The following is a 12,679-nucleotide window of genomic DNA, read 5'->3' as shown; positions in this document are numbered from 1 at the left end:
GCCCGGTTGGGGGGGGGGGGGGGGGGGGGGGGGGGGGGGGGGGGGGGGGGGGGGGGGGGGGGGGGGGGCAGGGAGCCGGGTCAGTCAATAGTGAGGTAAACCGTGTGGCGTGGGAGGGGCCGGGACTTAAAGGGAACAGGGGCAGGCAATCCAGCACTTTCACTTTGAGCGGCGCCTGTGTCTGAGTGGAGAACATAAGGAGTGACCAGAGGGAGAGGAGGGTGGCCCGCGTCTCTGCCGCTTTATCCATGAAGGAACCCAGGAGCTACTGAGATTTAGGAAGATTCAAGGTCTGTAGTGCCAAAAAAAAAAAAAAAAAAGGAGGGGAGACAAAAAAAAAGCTCTTAAAAACGAAAGAAGGCTGCAGCCACTCTGGGATTTAGAGGGAAAATCCAAAGTGAAAGAGAATGATGGCTTGTGGAGATTAATGGGTCATATTTTGGAAAGTACCAGAGGAAACCAGAAGAAGAGAATGCACTGAGGGATGTGAGCAAGGGGACTGAACATCGACCGCTGAGAGAGAGGAAAGGCAGAAGCGTGCTCTGTCAGAGACCTCAACAAACCACAGAGGAGGAAACTTTGCCTTTCACAGAGTGACACAGCTGAAGAGTGATTGCTGTCAACAAGAGAAATGGAGAAGTGTCCATTCTTAGAAAGATAAAATGCCAGGTGAGAAATAAGAACACCCTTCAAATGCTTTACTTCAGCTTTTATCTCTATGTGCGCACTTGTAGAACTTGTAGAGCAGACTCTTACTCGTGCTTGTTCAGGCATCACAGCACACTTTCACTGCATGTGTCGCTACAGTCTCAGCCACACTAATGTCATACTGTTGGAGTTGGCGATGCAACTGCAGCTCAGAGTATTTTCGTCTGTTTTCTGTAGAAATGGCTAAATTGACACAGGATATGTTGAAACGTTTCTCTGTAGGTATGCAGCTCGAGAAGATAGAAACCACAGAAAGTTTCCACCTATTATCTGAATGTCATCTGCTCCTTTCATCCTCACTCATGTGTCAAACAGGTCTACTTTTGCTGCTGCTCTTCATCGTCCAATGTGGTGGATGTAACTTTGACCTGAAAGGTGTTGAAAACATAAAGGCAACAATCGATTCTAATCCAAATGGATTTGTAAGTCTTTACTTTTTCTTATTTTCTTTTATTTTTTTAAATCAGCAGCTTTTCGTCAGTGAGGATGTGATGTAACAATGTGAAGGAATAGAAAATAGATTCAGAGTAAGCGTATCAGATCAGAGAGGAAAATCAAACTATGTGATGCTTTGCATTTTTTTTAGTCACCTTGAAGATTTGCAACAATTACAAAAGATATGCCTCACTTTATCAACTTCAGCACAAAGCTCAATCAGTTCTGATCTGGTTTTCTTTTTTTTTTTTTACTTCTCTCTCCTCCAGCGGTCTGTGTTCCCTAAAGATTATCGTGTAGCGCACCACTACACTCGAAGCATGCTGTGCGACACTGAGCCGGTGAGTTTAGTTATCAGTTAAACGGAGGGAGCAGAGTCTCGCATGTCATAAAACCGCTTGTGTGTTTCATGGAAGTCAACCTCCTCTTTTGGGATAATGTTTGACTCCATAACCTGGATAATTATTACCTTTCTCCCGCACTCATTAACACATCTTAAAAAAGAAAAAAAAAATCAATTGTGAACAGATTGCTGCAGCAGGTGCTCTCTAGTGTCACTTGCACTCGAGTGCCACTGATGTGGTTCTTGTGGTGATCCGTCATGAGTCGTGCATTGCTAACTCTGAGGTCTCCCTGCAGTGCTGCGTGTTCTCGGCAGCAGTGGTTCTCGTGGAGTCCTGGCATGTGCTCGTCACAAACCTCTGGGATCAGCATCTCAATTACACCTTCATCCTAGAGCTGAAGCTGACACTGGATAGAATTGTTGGAAAGAACAAAAATACAGAGGTAGCATTTTCAGTCTTTATGTGCTAATTTTCTGACATGTTAAATTTTATGAGTTTTGTAAACTGTAGAAGGAGCTGGAGCTTTAAGTATCGCAGCTTTTACGACTTGCCTCGAGTTGTTTCTCTGATTATTCTGCAGCCTCTAATTTCGTCATTTCCTCTTCTCAGAGTTTCCTGGAGGAGACGAATCTCAAGCAGTACCCAGTGTTGTCCTCCTCCCCAGAAGAACTATTAAATCTAACGTCAGAACTTTTTGCTCGGTGGCTCGAGGTGGGTTGCTCACCTTCAATTGAAACTTGTTTCCCGCCCATGTTGCCCACGTTGCCCACGCCTTTGGAAAGGAAGGACCACGGTCCGGTGAGGGTCAAACTATTGACCACTCGAGCCATCAGACGTGAGGAAGACCAGCCTGAAAAAATGATAGACAATAAACCTCCATCGTCCTGTGGAAGATCTCGATCCCGGCCTTGTCCTGCAGCTTTCTGGAGCCCCTTGTTATTGTTGTTGTTATTTGGACTCTACTGGTAGCAACATTGTTTTTTTTTTTTTTATTGCACAACAATGAAACTTTTACCTGGCACTGAATGAATTATTTTTGAGTTTTGATGCAGTAAGCTTTGCTAAAATGAAGTGATATGCACAAGCTGAATGAAATGCCAAAAGTCAGCTAACTTTGCTCTTGTTATATCAAATATATACTATACCTATAGTCACTCTCTTGGTTGAAAAAAAAAGAAGCTACAAGCTCCAGCTAATTGTGCTTTCCTTGCTAACAAGAGATCCAAACTGAGCTAGTCGGTGCACATAAGCCATTCTCTGTGGTTGCCTCACTGTTTACAAATGAATGTTGTGAGAGTTTATTCCTGTAAGTAAATGTAAATTAAAGACTTTCAGGTATAGTAGCATTTGGTTTAAATTAGAGCGATCCAGTAACTTATATTTATTATTACGGTTCTTTTGTTGTGTGTCTTAAGATGGAAGAGTGCATTAGCTCTAGTGAATGACCGGAGGGCAATAGTTTAGCATTTATCAGACAGTAAATGTTGCTGCATGGATCAATGCTCTGTTACTGAAACAGTAAAATGCTTCATTTCATACCTTTGATTTTACAGCCTCCGTGTCTTTGAGTTCTTTTCGTTTGCTTAATTCGAACAAAGTAGTCCTTAAGTTACCTTTTGTTCATGCTAGATCACTCGGATGCCTTGGTGGCCCCTTCAGCGATGAGATGCTTTTGTTTATGCCCCTGGATTCCTTTATCTATTCATGTGAGGTGAACTGTGATGTGGATATGTCGGATGAAAGCAAAAAAAAAAAAAATTCAAAGATAAGCTGCAGACGGGGGAGGAATGCATCGTGGCGGCCTGTCTTCTGTCTGAAACAATAAGAGGAATAAACGTGAAATCTTTATGCTGGCACTTGCCCCTGCTTGCACACACACCCAGACATGTAATGTGTACCATTGTCCTCACCCTTGAAGTGCATTGCATTGCCTTGCTGTCGCCATGGAAGCACCATGTTTTGCATGTTCATTGTTTACACTGAATTTGTGTCAAGAGTTTGCAAGGGGGAACAAACACATATTTGTACAAATGGGGACAGAAATATTTACGTTTTAATACGTGAACCGCTTCTTTGTACCTTTTCCAGTCTGAGGCATAAATATTTAAGATGTCTGCCTGTCTGGAGAGTTAAGTCCTGGTTTCCAGTCTGTGACAGGGGTACTAATGTCAGGAGGTTTCATAATTCCCGTAAGTAGGCTTAACTGTGATTCACCGAAACCTTGTCTTGGGTGGGTCACCGAATACTGATGACCCCAGTAAAAAAAAAAAAAAAAGAAAGCACACATGTACATAAGGGGGAGGCTTTCTGGAGAGGTCAGGTTGACCATGCACACAATACAGCCAACAGTCTGGTGTCATGTTTTCGAAAGAAATCTTTGAAAGACAGCTTTTTCCTGGCAGCGGGGAGCCAAGCGCCAAAGAAACCAGCTGAATTCCCGTAAACAGGGTGGGAGAGAGAGAAAGAGGGGAGAGAAGGTGGTGGAGGAGGAGGAAGAGGAGGAGAAAGTGGGAGGACGCTCAAACCACGTGGCGCTTCAGAGACCGGAAGTACCCTTCCAAGATGTCTGCGCCCGATGAACACGCGTTAAACCGAGGAGAAGAAGAAGGCGAGATGGCAGAGATGGAGGGAGATGAGGAAGACGAAGGGGTAGAGATGGAAGAGGAAGGAGACGCGGGAAAGAAGGTGTACGTCCCCGGGATCGAGCCCCTTCAGCCCGGAGAGGAGCTGGAGATGGACCGCTCCGCGTACCGCATGTACCACGAGTGCCAAACAGGCGAGTTCAGACCCGGTCTGCTGGACGTGCTGCTCAAGCCAGACTGCAGGAGCTCCGTCCAGGTTTAATTTTTTGACTTTTCGTTCAGGTGCTCCGTGCCTGAGCTTCGACGTGATGAAGGACGGAGACGGAGACGGCAGGCAGCAGTTCCCCGTGTCCATGCTGCTGTGCGCGGGCACGCAGGCTGAAACAGCCCTGAAGAACAGGTACCACACACTGCTGCTCACTTTTAGACCACTGGCTCAGATCTTCCAGATTATTATTGCACATTTATGTTGCAAACAAAGGAAAGGGAAATCATTTGTAAAATAAAATACCCCAGTGGCAGGGTTTATTTGTTTTGGTGATTGTTTTGTAGTTTTAGTTAAGGTTATTGGCAACAAGTTTAATTTTTTTTACACGCCGTAATAAACAATTAATCGCATTAAAATGATCTCGATAATTTCATATCGATGATTAGGATTTTTTAAAAGTCCGATTTTGTTCACACACACACTTCGTAATCCATTTTATTTATTTTTTGGTTGTGTTTTATTTGGAATATTTAAGATATCTCCTAGTTCCAGTGTTCAGTACAAAATTAAAGTTTATCATTCTTTGAGAGGGTGAACTTGCATTATTATGTCATCATTACCATTATATTACTTGAAAATGGTCTCAAAACAACAATGTTATTGTTTACCGCAATAATTTTGAGGATAATTTATCGTCTATGTCTGGAGATACATTTGTCATTGGACCTGTTGCAATAATCAATAAATTAATTACTCATGTAATAAATAAGTTGACCACTGGAAATGGGCACCAGCACCCCTCTCAACCCCACTGGGGATAAGCTTGTAAGATAGTGGATGGATGGATGTGATCAATTAAAATGAGCTCAATAATATCCAGTCACATGGTTTATCATTAGTCTCTTTTCTCTTTCTACCAAAACCTGTATGATGAAAGTCTTCAGTCTGGTGCTTTGGTTTGTTTGAAGGACAATTTTGCTTGCAGAGACTTCAAAATTAATTTTGTCGTTTTGTTTATTTTGGATATTTAAAATGTCTTCCAGGTCCAGGGTTAGATGTTCATTAGAATTTAAAGTGCCTAAATTAAGCTGTGTGTATCCTCACAGAAGCACCAGTTGTTGCTTTCTGTGTGTGATGCTATCAACAACTTTTAAAAGCTGCAGTTATTATTTGTCTCAACACTTTGCTCTCTTTTTGTTGTTGTGGAGGAAAGAGTGGGAAGGGAGTGTCTCAAGAGACAACAGAAATGTTACATCTGCTCGGGTTTCCATCCAGCTGATCCGATCCAGCCTTGTTCCTGTGTTGGGACATCGACATGGCAAAGGATTCTCTGTGCTTGTTTAGCTGAGCGGAAAGCAAATGTTTACATGAAGTTAACAGGACTGGTTGTGGTTTTAGTAGGCACATAAAAAATAGATTGTGTTTGCTTAGACTCCAAGTCAGTTGTTTACTCTTTTCTCAGACAGATTGAAGCTAAATCCATAAAACTGTTGTTTTGTTAAACATGCAGAAATGTGCATGTGCAGCTTTCCACCAGATTACTGAAGTTTGATGTATCGGTGTTTGCTTTTTTGTCTTAAGCCTGATCATTGTGAAATTTGTTGCATAAGCTCGTTTCTTTGTTCCTTTGCATTCTTGCGCATTTTGTTACAATCCAACCACAAAAACTTTAATGTGATGGACCACAATGTGAACATAAAACATATAAAACAGTATGTGTTATATTCAGATTGTGCAGTGCCTTTAAAAAGTATCTTACTTTTTTACTCAATGATGACCAAAAAAATTAGTTTTTTTTGACAAAACAAATTATAAATGACATTTATTTTATGTTACATGTTATTTAATTGACATTTAGTATTTTTTTTTTCCTCAGGAAAGCCAAGTGATGATTGATTTTGCAAATCATCCAAGGGGATAAATATTTTTTATAGCCTCTAAATATGTTCAGGTTTGAAGTTACTGCAGAAATGCAATTTTATTTTCTTTCTTAACCAGTAATTAACCTAAATTATTGATTTTAAAATGTATTTATCAACTCATAGTTGTAATCACTTGATACTAATTATTCTCTTTTGCGACCTATTGTTGGAAGATTTTGTTTTTTGTTTTTCTTATCACAGTAATGAAGTTTCCTCCTGACAAAATAGGAGGGAAATACCCATAAATAAAGTAAATAATTGTTTAACTTTGTGTGTACATTTGCGTCTGAAGTAACTGAAAAGAAATTTAAAAATAGAAATGTAATATTTATGAATTTTTATTAAACTTTTCAGAAGGAATAAAAGGAAGAGGAAGTGTTATTCTCACTAATCTTTGCATTGCATTTGTATATTTACCCCTTTACTCTGAAAACCGGAATAAAATCCAACCTATTGTGTGAAGAAGTTAAATTATTAATAAATTAAACAATCGTCCTGTGCTTATTTTAAGCTCAGTAAGATACTTCTGTTGAACTACCGCTTTAGTAAATCTCTGAACAGTTCCTCTTGGCTCTGTTTCACATTGTGCAATATTATTTTTAAGTCTCGCCTCTTACATTAATGAATGACTGTCAGTGGTGGAAACAGACATTACACCCAGATAAAAGCAGACTTGTTCATGGTGAGCGGATTTCAGGTTAGGTCTCGTGTAAATCCTTTACCTGCCAGTCAGGATTTAACTGAAAATCTGTCAGAACTTGAATATAAACAGAGTCCGTTAGAAGGTGGTGGGTGTTTTTTTTTTTTTACTTTCACTCTCAAGCTCCTCTTTGTTCACCTTCCTGGGAAATGTGCTCCTCGCTCTCGCTGCAGACTTCTGGTGATGCGCATGCACAACCTTCATGGAACGGAGAAGGAAAACGAAGAGGAGGAAAGCAGCGATGAGGAAAGCAATGAAGAGGAGGAGGAAGAGGATAAGAAGCCACAGCTGGAGCTGGCCATGATGCCTCACTATGGAGGGATTAACAGAGTTAGAGTAAGTCTGTCATTTTTTTTTTAAATAGGTAAATCTTCACTGGGGCACAGATTTTCTTTGAAGGAGAACTAATTAGCTTTATTTAACAGGTTAGTGTAGGTCTGTATGCTCTACAAAATATGTTTGTTTTTTTAATTATTTGCACATATTCATTCTTCGATAATGAGATTTTTGTTTGGTCAGTTCTGCCTAATTTGAGCTCCTTTCAGAATGAGCCATTTTAGGGCTTCTTGTAACTTTAAATCAAAATTAGCTGTTGCTGGCGATGCCCTCAAACTCAACATTTTCCCTCACACGTGAAAATGGCTGCAAAAAATACGCAGTTATACAACCGTACACCTTCGAAAAGCAGAAGTAGAGCCTCCTGCGCAGCCAACAAGAATGCAACAAGTGGTTTCTGGATGGTAAGTCAACAGCAAATCACTTGTCTTTTCCAGCTACCATTGTACAGCACAGTACAGCAGTAATACGAGCTGACCAAACAGCTGGTGCTCCATTTGGGTTGCTAGGTAACGCCCCAATATGACTTGACCATTGGAAGGTGTTTAAAATGGCTCATTTTCCACACAATCAAAAACGTAAACTTATTTCATAAAAACGGAAGGAGGATTTTATTTGTTTGTTGTTTTTAAAGTTTTTGAGCTGTTTTTGGAAGCATTTGAAACCCAAATGGGAGCATAAAACATGTGAATTACAACAGGCCCCCTTTAATGGCTGGTTGAATTTCTTTTCCAGGTGACCCAGTGTGGCGAGCTCCCATTGGCTGCAGTGTGGTCGGACAATGGACAGGTAGAGATATTCGACCTTCGACCTCAGCTGGAGGCCGTCCACAGCTCTGCTGCCATGGCGACGTTCGTCCAGCAGCAGAAAGAAGCTACACCGCTGTTCAGCTTCTCAGGACACATGAGTGAAGGCTTCGCAATTGATTGGTCCCCTAAAGTCCCAGGTGAGTCAAACTTCCTCCTGCAGACAGGAGAAATAAATAAATTTAAAAAAAAAAAACAAGAATTTCTGCTGCAGACCAAAAATAACAAAGACTTCGACTATAATTGAGCTGGATGTCGCACTGTGAGCCTGATCAGAGGGAAAACTGGTAACCAGATCCAAGCATGACTTCAGGATGTAGAAACATTAAAATGACAGAAAAGTAAAACCGATAAAAGGGTTTTCAGTTGAGTTGGATGTTCAGAGTTAATTATGGATAACATTTTAAACAGAGGAAATTTGAGGGTGTCACTAAGCTGAAGATTTAAAAATGTGGCAGGAAATGATCCCATTTGTTCCTTTGGATTTTATTACTTTTTTTTTTTATACTTATTTTTTATTGAACATTTCTGAACACATACAGTGGAGAGGCATCAATACATTCAACTTCACATACAATGTTGGACAACCGTGTCCATATTTAACTGGATACAAGAATGGCATTCTCCTTGCGTCTGTAGTCGCTCCATTTTTCCCATTTAACAACAAACTTGTCCTCCTGCAATCTTAGTCTATATGTGATTTTCTCCATTGCGAAGATCTCTTCCACAACGCTCAGCCACTGCTCCACCGCAGGGGGGTCTTGTCTATACCATCATTTTGTGATGGTTTTCCTTGATGCTGAAAGTAATATTTTTAACAGATATTCATCATCCTTTTGAATTGCATCGTGTGTGAGGCATCCCAGGTAGAGTGTTTTACGTGATCTGGGTATTCCATATCCCAATATGTTTTTCAAGATAAGGCAAACATTATGCCAGTATGTGGTTAGCTTTTGACAAGACCAGAATATGTGTGTGTGGCCTACATCAGACTGGCCACAGAGTCTCCAGCATGGCTGTGAACTGGATACCATCCTGGTCCTGATCTTTGGTGTTATAAAAAATCTAATCATGTTTTTCCAATTAAATTCCCTCCACATACGGGAGCAGGTGGCTCTGCACTGCATTTTACAAATTTTAAACCATTCCTCCTCGCTTATGTGTTCCTTCAATTCGTCTTCCCATTTTTCTTTAATGTACATAGTAGACGTCTTCCTTCCTGCCATCAGTCCCTGGTACAGTGCTGAAATAACTCGTAATTTATTCCCCTCATAGGCCTTATGAAATATCTCTATTATTTTACTTACTTTGGTTTTTATCTCTTTCTCATAATAATCTTTTATTTGCAGGTATCTATACTGGTTTGATCCTCCAGTTCATATTTTTCCTTTAAGCTATTAAAGCTCAGCAGTTTCCCCTTTTCAGTCAATTTACACATTGCTGTGGCACCTTTATTTGCCCATTGTTTGAAACCTATATCATAAATACCTGGTTTAAACCTCCGATCCCAAGCAATCCAGCTCAAACTCCTTGTTTCCTTCTCTAACTTGTAACTATCAATTACTGTGTTCCATATTTCAATCATAGTTTTAGTTATTGAATCTAGCTTATTGCTTAGTTTGCCTAAGAGTATTTTATGTGCTATTAAATTTTTAACTTCTATGTCTTTTCTACCTATTTCCAGATTTTTCCCATTTTGAAACATATGGGACATATGCTGGTATCATTGCACCAACATACCAGAGGTCTAATTTGTGCGGCCCAGAAATATTCTTTTAGGGCTGGTAAACCCAGACCTCCTTTATCTTTTGGGAGCTGAAGTGTTTTATATCTGACCCTAGGTTTCTTCCCGTTCCATATAAACCTTGAAATCCATCTGTCCCATTCTACAAATTGTTTTTGCGGAATAGTCAGTGGCAGGGACTGAAACAGGTGTAACAGTCGTGGTAAAATATTTATTTTAATTATCTTCACTCTAGAACTGAGGTCAAAGCCAATGTCCATCCATCGCCCCAGGTCCTTCTTGATAGTGTCGTTTATTTCTAAATAATTTGCATCATAGAGTTTGTCAATTGTTTTGGTTATGTTTACCCCCAAATATTTTATAGATTTTTCATTCCACTTAAGTTTGTAGGTATCCCTTATTTTCTGCTGCGGGGAGTAATTTATTGTTAGGATCTGTGTTTTTTCCACATTAATTTTGTATCCAGAGAATTTCCCATAATCCTCAAGCAAACTTACTGTTTTTAAAAACATTTCATTTGGGTTTTTTAGATGAATCAAGATGTCGTCTGCAAACAACCCTATTTTATGTTCTTCCCCTCCTATTTCCACTCCTTTTATTTCCTCTTCCTGCCTAATCATCTGAGCTAGTGGCTCTATAAACAGTGCAAAAAGACTTGGTGAGAGGCAGCATCCCTGCCTTGTTCCTCTCTCCAGAGTAAAGCTTCCTGACAGGTTGCCATTTATTTTAATCCTTGCAGTTGGCTCTTGATAAATTGATTTAATACAATTTACAAATGTCTCATTAAATCCAAATTTTTCTAAAACCTCATACAAAAAGTTCCAATTGACACTGTCGAAGGCTTTTTCTGCATCTATACTTATCAGAACTGCCCCCTCCCCTCTTCCTTGCAGATGGTCTATGATGGGAAGAGTTCTCCTTATATTGTCTTGTGTTTGTCTTTCCTTTATAAAACCCGTTTGATCCTCATCAATTAAATCCTGCATTAAATTTTCCATTCTTTTAACTATGATGGAGGAAAACGGTTTGTAGTCTACATTTAGTACCGATATCGGTCTGTAGTTGTGGCAGTATTCTTGGTCTTTACCTTCCTTTGGGATTACGGAAATAATGGCTTCCTTCCAAGAAGGAGGCATCTTGCCAGTCCTGAGACTATAGTTAAACGAGTCATATAACAGTGTTGTTAATTCTTCTTTGAAGGTTTTATAAAAAGAAGACCCTAAACCATCTGACCCTGGTGACTTTCCTGTTTTAGTCCTGCCAGTTGCCTTTGTAATCTCTTCCTCTGTAATTTGAGAAGTCAGTGTCGCATTTTGTTTTGTGCCTATTGCTGGTAAATCCAATTTTTCCAGAAAATTACTCACCTCCTCTTCCCCTGCCGATGGTGGTTGGGCATATAGATTTTTGTAGTATTGCTCAAATCTTCTTTGTATTTCTTCTTGTTCATATAAAATTGTATTAGATAGTGGATCTCTTATTTTATGTATGCTACCTAATGTTTGTTGTTTCTTAATGCGCCTAGCCATATTTTTTGTAGCTTTCGGTCCCCCCTCATAGTACGTTTGTTTAGTAAATCTAGCCTTCTTTTCTACCTCCTCCCATAAACTCTCATCCATTTCTTTCCTGGTTTCTTTAATCAGATTAAATATGTCTGGGTCATTTGCTTATTGATGTTGTTGTTCTTATTTGTTTCCTTATTTGTTTAATGTATGTTTCTAATCTTGCTTTTTTCATAAATGCTGTGTAAGAAATCATTTTCCCCCGTATTACCGCCTTCAGGGCATCCCAAAGAATTACTGGGTCTACTTCACCATTATAATTTTCCTCTTTATATCGGATTATCTCCTCTTTTACTTCACCAACCAGACCCTTGTTATTTAATATTTCTTCATTTAGTCTCCATAAAGTATTGTTCTTTTTGCTGTCCAGGTGGATCTTAAGATAGATTGCGTTATGATCAAAAACTTCTGAAACTCCAATCCTACACTCTTTCACTCTGTGTAGTTCTCTCTTATTCACTAGTATATAGTCAATTCTGGAATAAACACCATGTGGTATTGAATAATGAGTATAATCTTGGTCTATTGCAGCTTCCTCTCCACACATCTACAATTGCCATTTCTGACATCATGGTGTTCATGTGCCTACTGATTTGTTTTTTTACTATTTTTATTGCTTGTAGTATCCATCCTATAATTTAACACAGCATTAAAGTCCCCGCTACATATCAATATTCCCTCTGCTTCCAAGTTAATGAGATCAAATATTTTCTTAAAGAGTACTTTGCCGCTTTCTGGAGGGGCATATACATTGAGTATTGTGATTAACTGGTTTTCCAATTTGCCCTTTATCATTAAGTATCTTCCTTCTTTATCCCCAATTTCCTCCAACAATTCAAACTTTACACTATTTGAGCTCAATGTCAATAAACCTCGTTTATGCCTTTCTCCAAATGAGGAGGAAAATGAGTTTCCATACCCTAATTTTTTGTACTTTCCATGTCCTTTTTTTGTTAGATGTGTCTCCTGTAAGAGTATAACTTGTACTTTTTCTTTTCTAAATTTATTTAGGACCTTATCTCTCTTTTTGATATTATTTAAACCATTGACATTCAGTGATACCACAGTTATAACCTTAGACATTGTTTGTATATCTTGGTTTGAATCTCAGCCTCTCCACTTGAACTATGAACAAGAACTACACTAACAAAAAATCTGAACTCCCGACTAAATATGGGCCATATTCCCAAGAGGCCCTGTCCCTCTGCTGGAAAGGAAGGGGGGTATCTTTTTATGAAGAGCCCCCCCCCACGCCCCCCTAGTGGTTTTGGGCAAACCTGTGTTGGGTTTACCCGACCTGCTAGGTGAGTCCAACAGTCCCTTGTTTGGTGGATC

The 12,679-nt window shown here is 39.7% G+C and overlaps 1 protein-coding gene across 1 annotated transcript in view; it reads left to right on the top strand.

Moving 5' to 3' along the window:
• Positions 1–99: 99 nt before the first annotated feature.
• The window catches only part of grwd1 (glutamate-rich WD repeat containing 1), a 27,551-nt gene continuing 14,971 nt past the window's right edge, over positions 100–12,679 (top strand). Inside the window, exons 1-8 of the mRNA XM_015042350.1 lie at positions 100–669; positions 1,024–1,130; positions 1,413–1,484; positions 1,783–1,929; positions 2,097–4,263; positions 4,352–4,469; positions 7,073–7,235; positions 7,971–8,181. Of these exons, the coding sequence (XP_014897836.1) occupies positions 4,050–4,263; positions 4,352–4,469; positions 7,073–7,235; positions 7,971–8,181 (706 nt within the window). The 5' untranslated portion in view covers positions 100–669; positions 1,024–1,130; positions 1,413–1,484; positions 1,783–1,929; positions 2,097–4,049. The remainder of the gene's footprint in view (positions 670–1,023; positions 1,131–1,412; positions 1,485–1,782; positions 1,930–2,096; positions 4,264–4,351; positions 4,470–7,072; positions 7,236–7,970; positions 8,182–12,679) is intronic.

Source organism: Poecilia latipinna, unplaced genomic scaffold (genome assembly GCF_001443285.1).
Source record: "Poecilia latipinna isolate Pla-1442-1.1 unplaced genomic scaffold, P_latipinna-1.0 Scaffold586, whole genome shotgun sequence".
Taxonomy (NCBI): domain Eukaryota; kingdom Metazoa; phylum Chordata; class Actinopteri; order Cyprinodontiformes; family Poeciliidae; genus Poecilia; species Poecilia latipinna.
This window is presented reverse-complemented; position numbering and strand designations above follow the sequence as displayed.